The sequence below is a fragment of the Pristis pectinata genome, chromosome 1 (assembly GCF_009764475.1).
Source record: "Pristis pectinata isolate sPriPec2 chromosome 1, sPriPec2.1.pri, whole genome shotgun sequence".
In the NCBI taxonomy this organism is placed as follows: Eukaryota; Metazoa; Chordata; class Chondrichthyes; order Rhinopristiformes; family Pristidae; genus Pristis; species Pristis pectinata.
Window position 1 is genome coordinate 85,632,944 of NC_067405.1, and position 24,366 is coordinate 85,657,309.

The 24,366-nt window shown below is 40.7% G+C and overlaps 1 protein-coding gene across 2 annotated transcripts in view; it reads left to right on the forward strand.

Annotated features, from left to right (window-relative positions):
• Positions 1–24,366, forward strand: part of exd1 (exonuclease 3'-5' domain containing 1) — a 61,571-nt gene that overhangs the window by 20,514 nt on the left and 16,691 nt on the right. For both annotated transcript variants that reach the window (XM_052023431.1, XM_052023439.1), the window contains 5 exons: positions 3,000–3,055; positions 5,242–5,306; positions 18,809–18,895; positions 20,039–20,143; positions 24,226–24,306. In XM_052023431.1, the coding sequence (XP_051879391.1) occupies positions 3,000–3,055; positions 5,242–5,306; positions 18,809–18,895; positions 20,039–20,143; positions 24,226–24,306 (394 nt within the window). The remainder of the gene's footprint in view (positions 1–2,999; positions 3,056–5,241; positions 5,307–18,808; positions 18,896–20,038; positions 20,144–24,225; positions 24,307–24,366) is intronic.

Sequence of the window (24,366 nt, forward strand, 5' to 3'; positions counted from 1 at the left end):
TCTCTTTTCGTTGATGAGTTGTTGGAGTACTTTATCGTTATCATCAAACCAATCCTGATGTTTTTTTGTCTTGAACCCAATTGTTTCCTTGAAGGAGGTAATGATAGCGTCCTTCAATTTATTCCAGTGTTCTTCTACAGATAGTGGGATTTGTTGAGGCAGTTGTTTTTTAAGGTTTTGTTGGAACTTCTGTATATGGTTGATGTCTTGAAGGATGTCAACATTGAATTTCTTAATAATGTTCTGATTTTGGTGCCTCCTTTTTGGCCAAATCTTCATTCTCATGGTGGACGAGATGAGTCGGTTGTCTGTCCAGCACTCGTTGACTTCAGTAACAGCCCTTGTTATCAGTATATCTTGTTGGTTCCAAGATCATACGATGATGTAGTCGATGACGTGCCAGTGTTTGGAGTGTGGATGCTGCCAGGAGACTTTGTGCCTGTTTTTTTGGCGAAATAGGGTGTTTGTAATCACCAGGTTGTGTTCAGCACATTTGGTGAGGAGGAGTGTTCCATTGGTGTTGACCTTGCCAACTCCTTCCTTGCTTATTATTCCAGTCCAGAGCCTATGATCTTTCCCGACTCTAGCATTGAAGTCTCCCAAGAGAATGATCTTGTCATTATTGGGAACAGAGGAAAGAACGTTGTCAAGTTGGGCCTAGAAGTTCATCTTTACTTCATCTTCAGCGTCCAGAGTTGGAGTATAGGCACTGATGATGGTGGCATGTTGGTTCTTGACGAGCTGGATTCGCAGAGTCATGAGATGTTCGTTGATTCCCAGTGGTTGCTCTGTCAGCTTCTGAAGTAGGCTGTTGCGGATGGCAAAACCTACTCCATGGATCCTCAGTTGTTCAGGATCAAGTCCTTTCCAAAAAAAAAGGTGTATTGACCTTGCTCTTCCTTTAGTTGCCCTTCTCCAGCTCTGCGAGTCTCACTCAGAGCAACAATGTCAAAGTTGAATTTTTGAAGTTCCCGGCCAACAAAGGCAGTTATCCTCTTTGGTCGGTCTGAGTTTGGGTTATCCATCAGAGTTCATATATTCCAGGTTCCAAATTTCATAGTTTCACTTCTTGATGTTTTTCGACCACATGATGGTGATCCCTCTGGATGTGGCTTTCCAGACAGGGTGGGGTGAAGCAGACTATTTTTAGGTCACCTTTTCTAGCCCCTTCCCAGTTCAGGGTGAGCAGAGTGGATCCTAAGTAGGGCTGCTTGGACGTGAACACTGCTGCCGAACAACTTTCCTGCTTCCGTCCAAAAGTTGAGCGACTGAATCAAGTATTCACCGCTTTCATGCCAGTTCTTGACTAGGAGCTTCCAACCATCACATTGCCTGCTCCCATCACCCTCCCCCAATCGCCAAAAGACTTGAGAAGTAGCCCAAAGAGCGAAGATGCCTGTGTGTGTATTTGTTTAACGTGTACTTGATGTTGCACTACAAAAAGCACACGATACTTCACCAATCAACCAACTGATTCCAGTGACATGGAAACCACAACGATTGGAGCTGATGAATTTGTTGCAGCTTTCATCCACCTTCACAGCCATTGAGCTCAAGTAACTTCATCCGCCTGTTCCACCATTGAGGTCTTGGTTGGATTTTTCTTTGTCAGGGACCTCACCATCGACCTTGCCGTATTGGGTGACCCTACCAGGAGCATAACTCCAGACGCCATTGCTCTCGGGATCTCAGGACTACATAAGGTTCTCCACTACAACAAGGTGACGATCCACGGAGAAGGCACACCAGTGGCTCTACTTCGTTAGGAGTTTGAGGAGATTTGGTATATCACCAACGACTCTTGCAAATTTCTATAGATGTATGGTGGAGAGCATTCTGACTGGTTGCATCACAGCCTGGTATAGAGGCTCCAATGCACAGGATCAAGAGGCTGCAGAGGGTTGTAGACTCAGCCAGCTCCGTCATGGGTATAACCCTCCCCACCATCAAAGACATCTTCAAGAGCCAGTGCCTCAAGAAGGTGGCATCCATCACTAAGGACCCTCACCACCTGGGATATACCCTCTTATCATTCAATTCAATACTCATTAATTCTTCCTCATTGGGGAAGATGTACAGGACCTGAAGACCCACACTCAGCGTTTTAGGAACAGCTTCTTATAAGATACGATTTCTTTATTAGTCACATGTACATCAAAACATACAGTGAAATGCATCTTTGCGTAGAATGTCTTGGGGCAGCCCGCAAGTGTCGCCATGCTTCCAGTGCCAACATAACATGCCCACAATTCCTAATCCACACGTCTTTTTGGAATGTGGGAGGAAACCAGAGCACCCGGGGAAACCCACGCAGTCACGGGGAGAATGTACAAACTCCTTACAGACAGCAGCCAGAATTGAACCCGGGTCACTGGTGTAATAGCGTTACGCTAATAGTTAGACTACTGTTCTTCCCCTCTGCCATCAGATTTCTGAATGATCCATGAACCCATGAACATGGCTTTGTTACTCCCTTTTTGCACTATTTAGTTATTTTGTAATTTATAGTAATTTTGTGTCTTTGCATGGTACTGCTGCTACAAAGCAACAAATTTCACGACATACAAGTCAGTGATGATAAACTGGATTCTGATTCATTAAATTTCCTTTTGATTTGTTCCAGTCTTAAAAAAAACAGTCCATTCAAAGAATCACCCAGAGGTTCATGGTATTTCCAGCTTTCCTTTGTCTTCACAGGAACTAGTGGCTCATGATAACTACACAAAATTAAATGACTCCCCATTTGTAGCCAGACCTGAGTTTGTCTTTTTCATTTATGTGACAGAGCTGAGTTACATTTTAGCAGTTCAATTACAATAAAAGATTTATTGAAGTGATAGTGAGTTCCCTTTTCTCAGGGTTTATTATTTTCTACCAAAGAGAAGTGAGAATAGAGATGTAATTTGTATTGCATGCCCTTGAATATTATTTGAAGAAAACAAAATGGGAAGCATTTCTCAACACTTTTTTTCTGTATATTTTTATTGAAATGATGAAAGGGGCAAACTGGAAGATACAGCTCCAGGAGAGGCACTTGGAGAGAGACATTTCCCAGGTAACTAAGATTGGTAGTTTTCCAGTGCATTCTTATCTTTTGGAAGCTTCCATTCAGTGAAGCAGTTGTTTTATGATATTCATTAACAAAAATCTGCATTTAGAAATTATGGGAACAAGGTAATATGGTAATATGCCACTATTAAAAGCAAATGTGGCAAATTCAGGCTGTGGTGTGAATACCTGAGAGGGGATGAATCGCGTGACAAGCCAAGCAAATAAACAGCAGATATATCTCATTGTAAAGTAGCAGTGTTTTAACAGTAAAAATTGGAAAGTAGTATATTTTAAATAAAATGTCAAATGAAGCAGAGATGCAGAAGGACATTGTGCAGCTGGTCAGGTCATTAATAGTGCCATTAAATAGTTAGGAGAGGTTTTGTCTGCGTGATTTTTAAAAAGGCAACAATATAATGTTTTCAAGACCTTAGGCTGCCCATGGAATATTGCGTAATGCCTGGATACCTCCATTAAAAGGAGGAATGGAGATCGATAGAAAAAGTACACCATAGTTTCACTGGGATGTTGGCAAAAATGCAAAATTAGATAGGAAGTAACTTGAGAAAAGGAGAAGTTTTAGGATTATCCTTAGGGGAGAGAAGGAGGCCATTCATCCCATCGAGGTTGTGTCAGTTCACAGAGCAATCCAATACTGGAGTAGAGTAAAACTCCAATCATCTGACACATTTGAGATGTTGGTGCCAGACTAGCAGATTTTCCAGACTATTGGATGTAATAATATCCCAACAAAGTTTAACTCATTTTTTCAATGTTACACAGTAGTATAACTTTTACAGTAAACCCATGACTTTAAAGGGACTGCTAGAAACAAAACCCAGGGAGTTTAAAGGGAGTGTGCAGAATAGGGCCCTGATGAGTTTAAAGGGAGTGTGAGAAATGTGGCACCAGTGAGTTTAAGAGGAATGCTGGAAACAGGGCTGTGGTGACTTTAAAAGAAACACACATAACGTGGCACCATTAATTTAAAGGGAGCGTGAGAAATAAGGACTCTAAGTATAAAGGGAGTGCAGGAAACAGGGTTTCAGTGAGTTTGAAAGGAGCATGGGAAACAAAGTACAGTGAGTTTTAAGGTAGTGTGGGGAAGCAGGGCCCTAGTGTGTTTAAAGGAAGTGTGGGAATTGGGGCCCTAGTGTGTTTAAAGTGTGTCTAGGAACCCAAACCTGGTGAGCCAGATGCTGAACCATTGGGATTCCTGAACAATAGCATACCCAATTGGAGTTTAAAATAGTGAAAGATTGTTTCTAGTGCAGTGGCAAAGTGGTAAGAAGGGTGGAAGATTGGCACAGTAGGAGAGCTGTTGCCTCAGTGCTGGTGACCTGGATTCAATCCTGACCTCGGGTGATGTCTGTGTGGTGTTTGCACTTTGTCTGTTACCATGTGGGTTTCCTCCAGGTGCCCCGATTTCCTCCCACATCCCAAAAACATGCTGGTTGGTAGGTTAAATTACCCCTAATATGTAGGTGAATGGTAGAAGCTGGGGGGAGTTGATGGGAATGTGGGGAGAATGGGTTACAAGGAAAATTAGTGGAAGAATGGGATTGCTCTGTAAACTGGCACAAACTCAATGGGATGAATGGCCTCCTATGTCATACGGAAATATAGATTAAATAAAACTAAAGAAGGGTTTCCCAAAAAAAAAGGTGTTAGAATATACAATTAACCCTCATTATGCTGTTAATGCAGAACTTGTAAAATGCAATTAGCAGTGTGGGAAAAGAATGTGGAAGGTTGAAAGTAAGAGATTGGGAATAGATCAGGTAATTTGTGAGAAGAAAAACATCAGTACAAATGAGATGTACCAAATAATCTGTTTTATTTTTGTACTGGGGAAAACTCTATGAAATCAATTGAGAGCATGTGTGAAGTTTATTGATTATGCATCATTATTCCACAGAAATGACAGTGTTATCAGTGCTCTCTGATCAGTATTGTCCAACTCTGTGGATCAGATTGGTTAATGATACCGCAGGTTTTCCTAATTCAGAGTTTGTATCTTTCAGCAATTGTGCTTTAGTTGGAAAAAGAATGAATTCAAACAATGTATGGACCTGAAAATAGCAAATTTCTCTCTATAGGTGCTGGTGCACTTCAGAACACCCCTTTATGTATATTTATAAGTTTAGCTTTGGTATGTGCACATTTGCAATTAGTGTTGATTTCTTTCAGATTTGGAATACAAAGACTTGGAATACATTGTCATCGACCAATTTCATCAAAAGTTTGGTCCAGCAGTAAGTTCATGAATACAATATTATTGATGTTCCTTTTGAAAATGAGACTAGTTAAGACTAATTGAAAAGGATGTGGTGGTGCCCCATTCAGCTCTGAGTAAGCTGAAGGTGATCTGTACAATGTGATTAATTAGAAGAATCTGGAAATGTTTGTCTGTTCCAGAGTGCAAACTTGGAGTTTTGCTATACAAAGGAACATTGAATGTTTGAGCATCTTGGTCAGAACACCATTCTTTATTGATTTTCAACCTTAAAGGTAAACAAAGTCTTGTTCAACTTTGAAGGACATCAGGGTTAAGCATGATTTGTTGTTTACTTTATACTACCTGTATACTTTCCAGTTGGAGTCTCAAGATAGTGATTGTGCCTAACGATGCTGGTTGTTTTTAGTTTGACTGTTCCTCTATCCTCGACCATTTCCTCCTCTGTGTTGTTGAAATCAATGGATTTAGAATAGATCTGGATTAATGCTCATTAGACAGCTTCTGATTTAATTCCACACTAAACCATGCACTGCTGCAATCAGCTAAGAGGTCAGCTTGATTGAGGTTCTTTAACATCTTTTTGGCAAAGTCTGTCAGAACCTATGTGCCATATCTATTTTGTTTTCCTCTCATCTCCCTCATCTTATCCATAGTATTCTCCTGGAATATATCTTGTAACTCTGAATTCACTTTTGAAAGAGTCTGTCTGATTATTTGAAAACCCATCAAGACTTCCCAGTGCCTAGTTTATGCTGATAATCTATTCCATTTACTTGTACCCTTTCAAGAAAATAAACCTTGGATTTAACTTAATTAAACATCATTTATTTCATCATTTATCACAATTCCTCTTTTTTTATTTATGTAACAAAAAGACTAGATGCAGTAAAACTCTGATAATCTGCTGTCTGACTGTTCAAAAATCCCAATGTTTCAGCATCTGGCTCACCAGGTAGTGTTTGCCACATTCCTTCTCACTCGCTGGGGCCTGGGTTCCTGCGCTCCCTTCCCACTCACTGGGGTCCTGGTTCCTTCACTGCCTTTAAAGTTACCTGGTTCATTGGGAGACTTATTACAATACTGTGCAACATCTTTTAAAAAGTGACTCAAAAGTGTATTGGGGTATTAATAGGAAATAATATACAATAGTCCGGAAAATCTGTTGGTCCAGCAACACTATCCTGGGCAAGATGGATTATTGGTGTTTTGCTGTAGTCACTTTATCTTCCCCTTCTTGGATCATTTGTACAGCCTCTGTTTTCATGTGTTTGTGGCAATCAGGAATACATGCCCCAAGCAAAAGAAATGCCAGGCATTGGACTGTCAAGATATTCCAGCTGTACATGAACTGATTGCCTACTGGCAGCAATGATCTGGTGTAGAATACAAATGACATTTCTCATTGGCAATGAAAACCGAATGTTGGAAATACTGAGCGGGTCAAGCAGCATCTGGAGAGGGAAACAGTTAATGTGTCAGGGTAAGGTTGAGTAAATACGTTGTGTTCTGCTTCCCTGCAGCTGTTCCCCAGCCTAAACTTGTTATGGAAACAAATAACAAAAGCTCACTTTCAATTATATAAAGGGAGATGGGGAAACAATGTTCATAATTATCTGTGCAGTTTTCAATGCAATTGCTGTGCATTTACATGGACAATAATGCACTTGCCAATCAAAAGTTATTCTGCCAATCACAATTATCTGGAAGCTTCAGCCAAAAAAACTAAAGAAAATTTTTGTTGCTTTGTAACCAGAAGGTGTTTTGCCAGATGGAATTGTTTTTTAGAAAAGTTGCTTCAGGCTAACAACTGAACTGCTTGATTTTTTTTTATTGCGTGGAGAAGAGCAGGTCATGCTCTGTGGACTGCTGAGATATACAGATATTGTGCAATTCATGAATTCCTTCCTACATAAGAATGCATCACATTGGTTATTTATTGAGCCATAGCACAGAAGCAGGCTCTCAGACCCACCAAGTCTGCACTGACCATCAAGTAGTCATTTGCACTAATCTTGTACCAATCCTATTTATTCTTCACCATATTCCAGTTACTTACTCCCAAATCTGACCATTCATCTACACACTAGGGACAGTTAAGAGTGACCAATTAACTACCAACCCATACACCTTTGGGATGCAGGAGAAAGCCAGAGCACCTTAATGAAGACACGTGGTCACAGAGAACATGCAAACTCCACACAGCACCAGAAGTAAAGCTCAAACCTGGGTTGCAGCTCTACTGTCTGTACAATTATACTACCTTGTTATATTCTGTTCCAAAAAAATGTTCGATTTTTGGAAGGATATTTCAGCACTTCAAATGCAGACAAGCTTTGGGGTACAATAGTTTAGTGTGTTAAGTAATGATTACAGTCCAGATCACTTTTTATTTCTTGTCATTTACATACATGGTTGGAGTGAGGCCCACCATGATGAGTTCAGGTGACGTTCTGTATGACCCATGGATGTGGTTTAGGAATGGATTGTTTTGTAGTTGCCTCCTTCCATGTCAGCTAAATCTTTAGAATTTGCAAGTTGGAGATGTTCCACCATTATGTTCCTTTATTCTTACATTACTTCCGTCATCACCAAATAGAGTTTCTGTCCAAGCTATTAGCTAGATCTGAAACATGGAATTGTAACCTGACAGGCCCACAGAATCTGCTCACCCTTTGCCATGCTCTACAAGTAAATCTTAATCAAAATTTTGTAATCGGTCTTGGGTATTAACATGTTTTATAACAAAAACATAAATTTCAACTCAGCAACTTTTCTCATTCCCTCTTTTGCTTTTCCACCCCATCTCCTTTTTATTCTGTCTCATTCCTTCACTTTGTCTACCCTTTTCCAGCACATTTTAAATTTTCTCCCATTTCTCTAAATGTAGCCTTGGTTTGACTGATCAGATTACATCTAATTTCACCATGGTCACAATTTCCATCACTTGCATAGATGTCTGATATTGCATTAGGGTCTCTACTAAAAACTTCAGTGTGGTTGTGAAGTGACTGAGGAGAATTCTGAATCTCCATGACCGTATATAACGTGCAAGTTCCTCTCTCATTTACACATCATCACTGGGTCTCTGTCTTAGAACAACCTACCCATTATTACTTTGGGAGTACCTTCACCAAGAAGCCAGCAATACTTCAGGAAGGCACCACCATCGGTTTGGGATGAGTAATAAATGCTGACTTTGCTAGTGATGTCCATGTCCTGTAAATGAAAATAAAAAATGCAAGTTCTTTATTTCAACTAAACAATGGTGCAATGGCTCAAAATAACCAGGTTTTTCATTAGTACCTTTCTGTGGGGTTCAGTAGATTTGATTTGCACCATATTAATACTGTAGCCATCCACAAATTTCTTGAGGTGAGTTGCAAGCCAGACAACTGGCTGGGAAGATGACTCCCTGCTTCTGTTTAAAACTTACTGCATTGTTTCACTGCAGAAGATGTACTGAAGGACAAGGGGGCAATCCTGCCATGCAGCATAATTAGTGGGTGCCCTGATGGTTCCTGTTTAATCTAGTCAATAAAGATAGATTACATTTGTATGGTGCCATTACATAAGATGTTCCACACAGCATATAACAAGGTCATAGTTTAGGCAAGGGATGGATTTCTGGTGGGCGGGTGGGGGAGGAGGAATTCCTTAATGTAATACTGATAGCTGAAGACTCTGCCACATAATGATGGGGTGAGGGAAGGGGGATGCAGAAGAGAAACAGAAAATGTGGTGGGTGATTAGGCTGGAAGATATTCTGGAAAAGTGTCATCTGGCAATGGAGTGAAATTGAGGAAAAGATTTTAAATCTGAGACTGAGGGATTGGGGAGGGTTACATTAATACATTTAGGTGAGGAGCTTCAAGATGAGGAACATAAGTGCTGGCATTGTCTGAATGCTGAATGGTTTGATCCTGTACTATGTAATCCTACGAATACAGAAAATCTATCAAGAGTTTTGGCCAAGTTGATTTTGATAGAGAGTTGCCAATGAGGGGATGATATACTGTTAAACATGGCTTGGAAAAGGAATAGGCCATTCAGCCCCTTGAGTCTGCTTTGCACTCAGTTATTTATCTTAACCACATTTTCACATCTTTAGTGTTTTCCATTCCTGTCAATAAACCCTCACCAACATCAGTATTTCATATTTTCTTACAACATAAGAGACCAATGAGCTCATTACTCTCGGAGTAATCCCATCCCCACCCATTGATTCTCCTACTTGCCCACCTACGTTATGAGTAATTTACAGCAGCTAATTAACCCACTGTCCAACACCTGTTGGGATGTGGGAGGGAACACCAATTGGTTTGTCACTTAATACCACAAGCCTGTGAAAGTTGAGGATCCACCCACTCTGTCAGGAACTATTTTACAGAACAGCAGTGTGTCCTTGCCAGTATTTATCCTCCAGTCAACGTCACTGAAAAAGCAGATAATCTGATCATTATCACATGGGTATTGTGGGAATTTTCTATGCACAATTTGGCTGCTGCATTTCCCACAGTACAAGAGTGGCTACATTTCAAAAATACTTCATTAGTTACAAATCATTTGGAGATATTCTGAAAAATGCAAAATAAGTGCTAGATCTTCACTCTTCTAAATGACCCAACCAAAGTCTTTTGGGAAAATATTCCAGATTTCCACAGCCTTTTAGGTGGAAAATGGTTTCTTGATTTCATTCCTGAATGGCTTAGCTCCAATTTTAACATTCATGTTCTTTGCTCTAAATTCCCTCAGTGGACTAAATACATTCTCTATACTTTTCAAATGAATTTCATCAGCCACTCACTTGATGGAATAGATCTGCTACTGCTTACCAGCTGTCAAAGCTGAGGGCGAAAGCCTGGAAATTATTTCAAAATATTGTTTCTTTAAAAATTATTTAAAATGTATTCCTAAAAATTTACAAAAATGCATGCACTTAAAATAATTACGTTTTTAAACAAACAAAATAACATCAATTTATCTACCTCACATTTTCTGAGCAGCTGTTTCTTGCCATTTAGCAGGTTTTGAACTGGTGTAGGCTCAGCCTGCAGATTTCCCAGCCTGGGAGCTGGGTAGTCTGCAGAGGTTCACAATACAAGAGGAGTTTTGGGACAACCAGCAGCACAGGCCCTCTGCCACCACCTCCCTCTCAATGTATCTCTGTATATCTTAAGTGCATCTCTGGGGAATACCATGACACATTCCAGTTATTGGAATTAAACTTCGACCTCTACTTCACTGTCTCCTCTTTATCAACCTATTGCGAAGCTACATCTTATAGTACATCTGTAAGTTACAAGTAGAAGTGAGAGTTTGACATTGGGCTCAGTAACTGGATCTTCATTCCAGAATCTTGTGACCTAATTGCCACCTTCATTTTGCTCGATCCCATAACAGGCTTCCATCTGTCTATCTGCTCCATTGCCAAATTACCAACTTCATTGCTTGTTTTGCTCCTGACTAAGCTCATCTACTACTAAAGCCCTCGTCTATGCCTTTTCAAGCTTTCCATTTACTCTCAAGTTTTCAGTTCAGTCAAGACTCTTGGCCCCATTCTAAGTCGAAGCCTCATTCATCCATCATTTCCTCTATTTCTTACCTACTTTAGCTCCTGATCCATACATCCTATTTTAAAAAAAATTTATCCTTGTTTTCAACTCCTTTCTTGTCTCTGTAACCTGCAAACCTGCACCTAGCAAGATCTGTGCTCCCTTAATTTTATTCAGCCTGGTTTGAACCCTCCATCATTAGCAGCTCTCCTGTCAGCTGTCTAGGTGCTCTTTGGAATTCCCTCCCTATATATTATCCATCTGCCTCTCTTTCTATTCTTTTAAATCCTACCTCCCTGGCAGATGTAATGGCAGGCAGATTTAACCCATCCTTTTATCTTCTTCTTTTGTAGTTCGGTATCAAGTTTCTTTTTGATAGCATTCCCGTGAAATGTCTCAAGCCTTTCCCCCTTGCTTAAGTTGGGGGAAATAAAAGTATATGCTGTTGTGGCATGTTTGAGCAGCATTCTGCCAGCAGGGGAAGATGACAAGCCACTCTTTGAATCTAGGGTGTTTTGTTTCTTATTGCCTGGAAATGCATTATGGAATGTTAGAACATCATTGTGTGACCTCCCTTTAGTAACATAAAAAGATAAAAGACAAGGGAGGTAGACAAGTAACCCATGTCCAAAATACCTTTGGGGAGGTAGAACAGCGCAGGTACAGATTATGGTCTATTCGTCAGAGACTTCAATGCTCACTATTTCAGATCCATTCAGTAAGATTGTGACGTTAGATTGAGACACTAGCATGTTGGCCCCAGGAACTGTTTCCATTGTAGGAAGCAGCACAGGTCACATTAGTTCACTTGCTGCGAGTTTATTGTGTGATTGTTACATCAGGATGCCAACCCTTAAAATCATAATCCCTGTGGCAGCCAGAGAACAGCAGTAACAGTCAGTGGGTGCCAAGCAGATGAAGAAAGCTCCAGAAGTAGGGGAGAAAGCATCCCATTTCACAGATTAAAACTTGGAAATTCTGGTGAATGGTAATGCCAAGGAGAGTGACCCAAGGTGCTGGGAAAGCAGATTTGGGATCAAAAGTTGAGTTTATTGTCGTATGCACAAGTACATGTACGCACAGGTGCAATGAAAAACTTACTTGCAGTGGTGTCACAGGCACATAGCAGCATATAAGCAGCATTCACAAGAAAAACATAAATTAAACATGAATTACACACAATTTTTGCAAGAAAACACAATTAGTCCATTTTAAAAAAACAAAGTCCATTTTAATGCAAAGTGGTCTATGGTGGTCATTGAGTAGAGAAGAAGAGAAGCAGGACACCTCCTTGGGCAGATATTAGAAGAGCATGGCAGGAGGTGGCTGAAGTCCTCACTTCCAGAGATACATCTCAGGTAAATGGAGCCATGCAGAAAATAAATCCTGAGGTCACTCGGTATTTCAAAGCAAGTTATGCAACACACGCATACACACACACTAAATAAAGGATGCCATAACAGGACTTTAAGGATGGAGAAACGGTCCTCCTCCTCTTTGTGAGCAGGGGGACAATCTGGACCAGGCTGAATCAAGGACAAAGGCTCCCTGAAATCTGCCCAGCATGAATATCTAATAATTAGTAATTGGTTTATCATTGTTGCATATACTGAGGTACAGTGAAAAACTTTGTTTTGCATGCCATCCATGCAGATCATTTCACCACATCAGTACATCAAGGTAGTACAAAGGAAAAACAATAACAATGCAGAATATAGTGTTACAGTTACAGAGAAGGTGCAGTTCAGGTAGACAATAAGGTGCAAGGTCATGACGAGGTAGATCGTGAGTCAAGATTTATTGTACAAGAGGACAGTTCAATAGTCCAATAACAGCAGGATAGAAGCTGTCCTTGAGCCTGGTGGTACATGCTTTCAAGTTTCTGTATCTTCTGCCTGATGGGAGTGGGGAGAAGAGATAATGTCTGGGGTGAGAGGGGTCTTTGATTATGTTGGCTACTTTACTGAGGCAGCGAGAAGTGTAGACAGTCCATGGAGGGGAGCCTGGTTTTCATGATTTTGTGAGCTATGTCCACAATTCTCTGCAGTTTCTTGCAGTCTCGAGCAGAGCAGTTGCCATACCAAGCCATGATGCATGCGGGATAGGATGCTTTCTATCGTGCATCTATAAAAATTGGTGAAGGTCAACTTCTTTCTCTGCTTAATTGCCTTGCCTTTTGATTTCTTCAATGTATACACCTTCTTCAATGTATACACCTTCATCTGTATGAATGCTGTTGAATACTCCATGTGTACTTTGGATGGAGTTCATTTATGGGCACGTTGTTTTATCTTCACGTGATGATGACTTTGCATTTTTGCTGAGGACCACAGTAGAGAGGAATTTATAAGATAATTGGCATACTATCAGGCCTGTCTGATTCAATGCAGGGAGCATGGAGGAGTCCACCTCTCAAAGGAGTTGTGTAGAACCAGGAGAGCATCAATTCAACTCCAAAGTAATGTGTGCTTCTGTTAAAGGATCTGGTGATATTCATGTTAAACAATGGCCACTGAATCTGGTAGTAACTGACAGACCACAAAGTCTTTGTACCTTGCTACAGTCCTCTACTAATCCAAGTAGAGTTCTGATCTCTGCCACTTGGGACAAATTGTGGCCCTTAGAGAACAACAGGATGTTACTTGTTATCAGCTTGTTGTCCTCTCGAAGAGCAAGATGCCATCCATGAGCCACTTGCAGATCTCCAATAACACATATGTGATTGTGACCTTGCCTGTCACCCAGTAACAGAGTTTTCCCCCATCACTCTGGTTAGACACTTTGCCATCAGGATCAGAGGATCCATGGAGACACTAGACCAAAGCAGGGAGTAGACAAATGTGATATGGGATTATGGTATGGGGGTACTGTGGCATAGTGGTTACAGGACCAACAGCCCAAGTTCTGGATCAAGATTCAGAAACGTGACTGGAATCCCAGCAAGGCAGCTAGGAAATTCCAGTTAACAGTGAAGGTGAAATTGGATATCTTAAAGTCCCATCTGGGCCTCTTAATGCCCCTTAGGAACAGAAATCTGCTACTCTTTATCTACTTTGGTCTTTGTGACTTTGGGCCCATCAATGTGATTGAGTCTCAGCTGGAACAATATGGGCTGAGGAATAAATGCTGCCATTGTCAGCCATGTCCACATTGTGAACAGCTACAATAAAAACATCAACTGCATCTGCTGGAATGGGAACATTGGGAATATAATTTAGTTTACAACAAATCAGGACACCATTACCCATCTGGTCTATTGGATTTGTGGAGTCTGACCTTGCTGTTTCTCATCATCAGGTCAGCATTTCTCCTGCCACCACCTGAAGCATTGACAGTTTCTCTTTCCACCGATGCTGCCTGACCTGCTGAATGATTCCTGTGTTTTCTATTTTTGTTTCAGATTTCCAGCATATGCAGATCTTCTTGATTTTTCACTAACAGGTTCACCCATTGGCAGACTGCAGTTTCATTAGAGGAGTGTGTAGTCACCCCATCAGGGACAAAAGCTTCTCTCTGCATCCTACTTGGGAATCCTAGTTGCTCCTAAGTAAAAGAAATATTGGGGGCATTGCAATATAGTGCCAGGCCTTTGAAGCCTTTTTACAAATGAGGAGTTAAAATACTTAATGTCTTTTTTTAAAAATAAATTTCATTTTAAGCCTTAAGTTGCTGTATTGTGCACTTATTAAAATGTTGGTTATTCCTTTTCAATTCACTTCTGATGCAGGAAGCAATGATCCAGATGTCAATAATTCGGTCATTTTGTTCTTGGTGCTGCTGTCCTGGAGAACATAGAGTCACCACAGAGTCATTCAGATGGTTATTTGCCAACAAGCTTATGACTAAATGTAATGGGAGCTCACAACATGTCACATAGGACTTCCCTATTGAGTAAACCACAGACACAGCTTTATCTGCAAGTGAATGTATGAAAACATTTCCTTATCACCTGATGAGGTATAACTGGACCTCCATACTCACTGCAGTGATGCCATTGGCTGTTACACCAAAACTGATCAAAAACTCTGCAGCAGCTATGGCATAATTGTTAATCCTTTGGAAAGCAACATTTGTGGTTTGAAAAAATTAACTCGCAAAATGTCTGCAGATCACTTTAGGATTAAAGTGACGCACGATGAAGGAGCTGTAACACTGTACTCTTGCAGGTTATTCATCCAAGTCAGACACTAAATGATAGTTTGTCAATTTTATATCTGGAAAGCTAACTGCTTATATGTTGATGGTCTCTTGTCATGTTGTCTTACTCCACAGAAGTCTGTTTTCAAGATTTAATTGCTTTCCAAACTCCTGATACAGTATGCCTCAGTGAATCCTGTATCTGAGAGGCTCAATAACAATCAAGGCTTTTGTAACCATTACTTAAGATCCTTCATTGTGGTGCTGGAAACACCTTGCCACAAATCTGCTTGATCCTCATTGTTGAAAGATTAAAACTTATTTTGAGAGCCTTATGTGTCCCAGTGATTCAAACTTAATCAGGAGAACCATTGGGCTTTTGTTGTTAATAAAGCAACAATTGATGAGACTGGGGTGGAACTTGCATCATTAGGTCCCAAAGCAAACTACTGCAGATACTGTCAGTCCCAAATAAAAGCAGAGAATGCTGGAAAAACTCAACAGACCAGGTAGCATCTGTGAGAAACAGGGCTTGGAGAAAACATTAACATTCTGAAACGTGATTTCATACTCCACAGATGCTACCTGACCTCCTGTGTATTTCTAGCAATCTCTATCCTTATTTCTGAATTATTAGATGTCCATTATGCTTTCTTTTCCCAATAGTCAGATTATTGACTTCAAGTGAATCCCATGACTCAGTCAGAGTCTCACCAGGTTTGAGCAGATACTTTAATCATAGTCAAAGCAGCAATTTTAAGTTCTTGGATAAATTAACATGTCCAGCTGCTGCAAGTCAACTCTTGTGAGACTTTCTGGGATCTTGTTGCTTTACCCTTTTTCAGCCAAGGCGTGTAACCAGTGAGTCATCTTGTGGAGCTGAAAACTTGAGATCAACTTTGGTGGAGAGTATCTGAAAGGGCTTTCTGTGCATTAACCAGCTGATGTAATGAGTGGCAAATAGATGACAGAAATGTGACATCGTTAGCATGAGCAGAATTCATTGACGAGAATACTGTTTGGTCGCCCAGTCACCCACATAGTCATGTGAGGAATCTGCTATTCTCCTGCATCCTCTTGTACTGTAGATATGGATAAATTAGTCAGTGTTCATTGTGGTTATGTGAATTTTGTTAAGGTCTGGTAACTAACACTGAAACCCGTCTTTGTGAAAAGCTTGTCATTAGGTTGCAAATCAAAAAAACTGCAGATAATGGAAATCTGAAAGAAAAACTGAAAATGCTCAACAGGTCAGGCAGCATTTTGGGTCTAAGACCTGAAATTCCAATAAATTGCTGCTGAGTGCACATCCAGACAAGCCTCCCTCCTGCTGAAAACAACCTGATCATGTTAATGACCTTACGGTGCTACTTATTCCTCCTGCTCTGGAATCTCTAATGTCTATATGTTAATCTTGGGCAGAGGTCTCCAGTTTATTTGGTTATGCAACACATAGTGAGTAATGACCAAGTTACTGAATCTGTTTGGACTGTATTGCGGTGACCAACCCCCCCACTCCTTCCCTCCCCTGATTTGTGGAAAACTGCTGAATCTCATCTTGAGAAGGCCAGCAACCTTGTGCCATGATTTGTTGTTAGGATTTGGCTGGATTATTAGGAATATGTACAGTGAAACTGCAAGTAGTGCAGCTTTTTCACAGCTCCAGCGACCCAGGTTCAATCTTGATCTCCTGTGACCACTTGGGTTTCCTTCCACATCCCAAAGATGTACGGGTTGGTAAGTTAATTAACCCTTTATAGGTGGCTGATGGGAGAATTGGTAGTGTCAATGGGCATGTGTTAAGGAATAGATTACAGGAAAATGTGGGGAGATGGCATTGATGGAGTTTCTCTGAAAGCCACCGTAGACTAGATGGGTCAAATGGCCTCCTATGTTGTAAAGAAGTAAAAATTTGAGTACAGGTGTCAGAAGCCATGAAAGCACTGGATATCTCTTGTGTCCCAAGATCTATCCCTAAGGGGATCCTAGCCTCAGGCAAAGCAGACAAATCAAAAAATGAAAGAGTTGTGTAAGTTTCTAGGATGCATGGCATTGACCATGTGAAAAATAACTTGTAAAGTAAATGAGTAGAAACCCTTTCTATCCATGAATAAGTCTGGATCCTTCATGGGAGCCTTGATTGCTATATTAGTGCAGTCAAAGGGCAAACTGCAGTATGGGGATACTGGCAAATCCACATGCATGCAATGGCACTTCCTCACTAAATCAAAGTGTAGGAGATTGTTTCTCACGTTAGTGCATCAGTGATTTGTCTTGCGCTATGGAGAGCAGCCGGAAGTGTTTTGTGCTGCAGTACAGTCACAGCTGCCTGGAATGATCCTGAAAGTTGAGCATGACTATGACCTTGGCCTCCACAGCTGGGACAATCCAGATATGTGTATGTGGTAGCAGAACTTCCTGCAGAATATCACACTTCTCAGAGGACCAGGCTTGGTAAACCTGAACCCGCACAAACTTCAGCTTCAGAGGTTGAAATGATAGGATTTTGTCTGTAAAACCAATGGGGATGGGGTTTTGAATGTACCGCCACATGCTTCTTGCTGCTGGATCCCAGTTTTTTCATCTGTCCTGATGTAGCATGACATCAGAGGACCCCTGTAAAAACTGATTTTTTTTAAACCAAGCTTTAAATAACAGTGAAATGAATCGCAACACTTCAGGTAATGTGGAGAAGGAGATTTAAAGTGGTTGCTGAAATTTCCCAGTATTAGGTGACTGTCCCTTTGATTGCTGTTCCAACGGAACCCACTGCTCTATGGAGACTCTGCTTTCACTGTGACTGTCAAACAGCAATTGTTTAGTGCTCCTGGGAGTTTGAATTCACGTCAGAGCTAGAAAATTCCATTGTGTGATAATTTACATGACTAAATGTACATCTGTCGCTGAGAAAATATTTGATATGCAAGCGTGGATCCTAGTTGGATGTGTTCATCAGATTTCACAATTGACAATCTGATCTAGAAATTATCACTATTAGGATATATTCCAGCTTAAATCAACTTTCCTGCAAGATACCAATCTGATTTACAGGCATAAGTTCCTAACTCCATTAAAATTTTCACATCAGATATTTGAATTGGATTGTAAATTAAACTCTGAGCATAAAGATTAATCTCATAATAGAAGATTCTTGGAGAAGTTAATTGAACGTTGTTGGAAAAAATTCTATTATTGGATACTGAGAACCGACCTGACCTGAAATGTTAAGTGCTTCTCTTTTATGCTGCCTGACCTGAGTGTTTCCAGCGTTTTCTGTTTTATTTTATATTAGTGGGTATTATTGTTTAGTAATAGATTCTGGTTGCAATATCCTGTTGTAATGTTGAATGCTTATCAATGGACCAGTTGGGGACTATTGGGTAGTTCACCTTTGTTTTCTTATCCACTCCTGGCTTGTGATTGACCACAGACTGTTTTCACTGAGACAGCCAGGTGAACTGTACTCCAATGAATTTTATTTGGCTATCTAATAGTAGGTAAATACAGTACATTCCCGTGTTACAGGGATTGCATCCTACAAAACCTTCCATATTACGATTTTCCATAACACAAATGCTTGACAAAAATTGACAAAATCTGTTGCTGCTTTCGCATTTTGTGCTTATTTACTTTTTCACCATGAATTCTGTAGGAGGGAATTTTTATTTTGTATCTCAAAAATTTTTGTAGTGATTTGTGAATTCTGTATGGGCAGATATCTGCTACCCAAACTGCCGCAACGCAGGGGTATGCTGTAGTTATAGCTGATAATAGAGGGGAAATAAATTGACCGTCAGTTTAAAAGTTATCTTTTGCCTGAATTATACAGATCTTTCACATTAAACAACAGAACGTGATTGGAGTTGCAGTGAAAGGTGTTAATGTCTGCCGCTTTGGGAAGCTGTGCTGGATGCAGGTAATGTTTCAACCCAATGTAAGTGCTGAGTCGTTGATATTCAAATACTTCCTTATAAAATTAGGTTTATTTACATAAATTTCATCAGAACACTTGCATGGTTCTCAAATTACAACATGACTATTCCCGTTCAGGATGTACTTCAGCCCCTCCAACACCCACTGGTCTCAAAAGGCCTCCAGAAAGCCAGTGGACACTCCCTGTCCAGGGATGCCCAGACACCGATGTACACTCAGAAGAGGGACAGGCAGTTGGCTAGGGCAGAAGCCCACTGCCTGGACCTGTGAATGACCAGCTTGGGCAGGCCTTGGAACAGACTGACAAGGAGGTCTTCTGACCGACTTGCTCCACTGCACCGGGTGCCCAGACATGAGAGTGGGGCTGAAGTGTAACCAAACCTTGAGAAGCAACCCCTTCAAATACTCAGTCTCTCACAGTCCATATATATATATATGGACTATATATAGAACATGGACTCCTGCAGACTGCAGAATGCTGTTGCTTAATTATGTTTTTAGATATTTGTTAAAGACTAAAGATTTGTTTTACCCCCAAATCCTTTGATTGAAAAAGACCATATTATGTTTTTTAAAATTCCAAAAAAACTCTTTTTTAATATACAGGTATTTATTACATTTCAAAGGCAGTGATAAAAATACTTGGTCTGTGTCTCCTAGTGCCAGACCACCCTCTGCATTCTGAACTGAAAGAAATTAGCATGTAGGTATTACTGGCAAAGGTTTGTCCCTCCATGCTGAGACTTGGAATTGTGTCGACTAATAAGGAGGCCTTAGTTTTCAATCCAATTTCTATGCATGAGAGTTTAACTTGAGTGCCAAGGTGCTGCAGGATTTTCTTGATGCACAATTAATACATAAAATAGCCGGTGGGCCACCTCTACCCTTTAGTAGTCTTAGGAGCCATTCTGGTGATGCAGTCAAGGTTGACTGGAGATGATTATGTTTGGCCCAGTGGACTGACAAGCTGTGACATGCTCATTTGAGTACTTTTGTTGACTGTGAACTGCTACTCTTGTTCATGAAGCATTTGGTGTTGCTCTCCAATCCAGAGCCTTACTGCATCATAGCTTTGATAGCACATTTCTATCTTTGCATTGTTTAATTCTTGTTACTTGTTCTCTAGATTTCAACAAATGATCGGATTTACTTCTTTGACATTTTTCTCCTGGGACCAGCGGCATTTAAAAACGGACTTAAAATGGTTCTGGAGGACATTAATGTACTGAAGGTAATTATAGTTGTGGTCTTCATTCTGTGGAATCAAAATTATTTGCCCATTGCTGTGAGGTACATTTTCCTTTATCTGCCATGATAAATTTTTGAACTTGTGATTTGCATGTTTCTGAAGATCCAGATTTGCTTTCATATGAACAGCCTCTACATTTTAGAAAAATATGTAACATTCCTTCACTTAGTATGTTCCCAAATTCTGTAGATTTTAAGTTGATTCCTTTAGACTGGGAGGTAGCAAATTCTGATGTTCAATAAAGAAAGGAGGAAGAAAAATATTGCACAGGACTTTATCACCCATCACTAATGGTAAACTTCAATGCTGATGTCAGTGGAATGAATTTCAGAGGCAGAGTACAATGTATTATTACTATGTAGCATGTTTAGCATAACTGATGGAGGATTAATTGTTAGGCATCTGGGTCAGTTATTCTGGTATCAACACCAAGGAAATGCTAGAATCTGTTCAGATGTTATAAAAAAAACTTATAAAATCAGAGTATGATTGGGCTGAGTTAATGTCTATTTATGAAAGGGAAATCTTGCAGTAGTTTTTGGAGAGCATAAGTAATAGGGACAGCCATGGAATGCAGTGTAATTGGATAGTCATCTCAATTGGGTGTCACTGAAGGTTATTATAAAATTAGGGCATGTTGATTGAGAATTGGCAAACTGATACAAAGAAATAAAAATGGGTCATTTTTTGACTGGCATTGTGTAACAAGCTATTGTAAGAGTTGATGCTGGGAATCTAAGCTACTTGCATTGATGAGGGATCTGAGTATCATGTATTGGAGTTTGCTGCAAAAGTTAGGGGGAAAACTAATCGGCAAAGAAGCTGCAAAGAGACTTAGAGGTTAGCTGAGCTGTCGAAAGCATGGTAGATTGAAACAGAATGCAGAGAAATGTGATGGATGGAAGCACAGAAACACAGATTAATTTTTAAATGGTAATATACTGAGAGATACTGGTATTCAGAAGGACCTGCAGGCTCTTGCACACAAATCAGAATTATCCAGGCACAGCAAGCAGTTAGGAAGAAGATAGAAGAGGGAGAGGAGGATTTGCATGTGATGCAAGATTCAGTCTACACTGCCAAAAATTCAGATACTTTTAATACTTGAATCAGCAGCCGTTGCTGCGATCAATGCAATCACGTGAAAAATATAAAGACTGCAGACGCTGGAATCTGGAACAAAAATCAGAAAGCTGGGAGAGCTCAGCAAGTCGATCAGCATCTGTGAGGCAAAAAGAATGCCAGTATATAGCAGTACAGTGGGGGGTGGGATAGAAGGTAATAGGTGGAACCAGATGAGGAGGGCACGCTAGGCCAATGGAGCCGGGGGGAGGGGAACAGATGCTGGCAGGTCATTGGGTAGAAGCAGATGGGGAGGGGAGGATGGGCAAATCACACCAGCTTGTAGGCTGGGGAATGGGAGAAATGAACAAGGGGAAGAAAATTAGGCAGACAGGTAAGTGTGAATGGAAGGAGAACATCAAGAATGGACGTTACCTGATATTTGAACACTTAATGTTCCTACAATTGGGTTGTACGCTACCCGTGGAATATGAGATGTTGTGGTTCCAATTTGCCTCTGGCTTCTCTATAGCAGTGAAGAAGGCTGAAAGACAGGTCAGTGTCGGAGTGAGAAGGAGAGCTAAAAGGACAAAACTGGAAGCTGAAGATGGCCTTGGTGGACAGGGCACAGGTGCTCTGCAAAACTGTCGCCTAGTCTACTCTTCGTTTTATCAATGTAGAAGAGGTCACATCATGAGCACTGAACGCAGTGAACCAGGTTGGAAGAGGTACAGGTCAACCTCTGCCTCACTTTTCACGGCTCTTCAGGTCCCTGGATGGTGGTGAGAAAGGAGGTGAAAAGACAAGTGTTACACCTTGTATGGTTACGGGGATAGGGAGGGATGAGTGGGCTAGTATTCATGATGAAAGTGGTCCCTGAGGAAAGCAGGAAGAGGGGAAGATGTTACTTGTCATGGGATCACTTTGGAGCTAGTGAAAATGGCGCAGGATGATGTGTTGGATGTGGAAGTTGGTGGGGTGAAAGGCGAGGACCAAAGGAATTCTATTGTTGTTCCAGCTGGGGAAAGGGGTGTGGTGAGAGCAAACATGCAGGAAATGGAGAAAACGTGCAAGGGCTCCAACTGTAGCAAAGACAAACCCATGTTTCCAGAAGAAAGTAGACATCTCAGAAGCCCTAGGGCAGAAAGCATCTTGAGAACAAATGCAGCAGAGAGGGAGAAATTGACAAAAAGGGATGGCATCCTTACTGGAGGCAGGGTGGGTGGAGGTATGGTTGAGGTAATAGTGGAAGTTGGCGGGTTTATAGAAGATGTCAATGGCAAGTCTTCTCCCTGAGGTGGAGACACAGATCTAGAAAAGGGTCAGAGATAGTCCAGGTGAATCTGAAGGCAGGGCGGAAGATGGCAACAAAGCTGATGAAATTGTTCTGCACGAGTGCAGGAAGCAATGCATTTGTCAATGCAGTTAAGAAAGCTGCTGATGTTAACTTTTATTACAGAAGATTGGAATATAAATAGTATAATTTTATTATTATATTGGGTTTGATGATATCACATCTGATGCACTTGGTATCTTATCTTTCTTTTAGGTAAGAAAGCCATATTTGCCTTGAAGTGAGTGTAGTTAGTCGAACAGACTGATACCTGAGATGGAGTATTCTCTTATGGGGAGAGACTGAGCCCTAAGTTCCCTTGAGTTTAGGAGAATGAAAAATGATTTCATTGAAACATCAAAATTCATAGAGGTTGATTAAGACAGGATATTTCCCCTGGCTGGGGACTCTGGAACAAGGGATAACATTCTCAAATCGGGGATCAACCTCTTACGACTGAGGCGAGGGGTCATTTCTTCATTCAGCATTATGACTATTTGGCATTCTCTAGCCCAAAGAGCAACGCCACTCAGTCATTAAATATTTTCAAAAGTCCATTGCTCTGTCTTAAATACCAAGGAAATCAAGAGGTATTGGGTTGGCAGGGAAAGCAGAGTTGAGGTAGGAAACAGCCATCATCTTATTAATGGCAGAGTTGGCTTGAATCCCTGAATGGCCAGTGCCTGCTCATATTTCTTGTTTTATTTCTTTGCTAACAGTGACTGGATTGTGAGAGGCCTTTGCAATTGATACCTTCATATCCCAACAAATACACTTGAATTTGAAAACCAGCATGGGAATAGTGTACCTTAACTTCACTGCTGTAGTAGTGGCAGTGGGATGTGCCGAATGATTATCTTTTTTCTTCTATTCTTTGTCCAGAGTATTGAAACAAATTATATCCAACAGCTGTTATATGACCTCATTAATAACTGCCTCCTTCCACCACTGACCCTGCCTCAGCCCCTCTGCTAAAAACTCAGATATTTCCTGGATTGTCTTCCTGTATGCCACCCTCTGAAGTTCAAATTTAAAAATCTATTACTTGTACAAATTCCCTCTCACTTACTGCTCTCGTCCTTTTGTGGTTTCCAAATCCCTCAGTACCTCCAATTAAAACTGTCACCCTTGTGTTCAGATGTCTTTGTGGTTCAACCTTCTGTTTTTCCACCATCATCTTCAATCGTGCCTTTCCTCTGGCCCTATGCTTTTATTCAGACGTCCCTTCACCCACCATTGCTTGTCACTTTCAGCTGTCTGGGTTTCATGCTAAATCCCATCATCTGCCCTCCCCTTTCTTTGAGCCCTTTTAATATCTCTTGTGTTCAGCTCCACCAACATCCTGCTTTACGCAAGTGTCCATTTGTGACGCACATTGGGTTATTTTTCTGGATTCGTAAATATAAATTGATAAACACTGCATTAACCAATTAAACTGCTGGGAGTCACATTACTTCATCTCATAATAACCACTGTTAGAGGACCTATTTGGCTTTTTATTAAAAGGTTTGCAGTGAACTCTGGGAGAACCACCAAATACTAGGGTGCAGTCTTGTGTCATAAATTGTGCCTTGAAGTGCAGTTAAGAGACTACATACCTATATCAGTAGGTTGTTTGCATTGTGTATTTCATAGTAATTAAGATAAAGTTTAACTTTTTATGATTCAGGTGATCCATGATTGTCGCTTGTTCTCTGACTGCCTGTATCATCAATATAGAGTGGATCTCACCAATGTCTTTGATACTCAGGTAAGGTGAACTTTGGTTTGAATCATAACAGGCACCTTGAGTTTAATTATGATGCACATA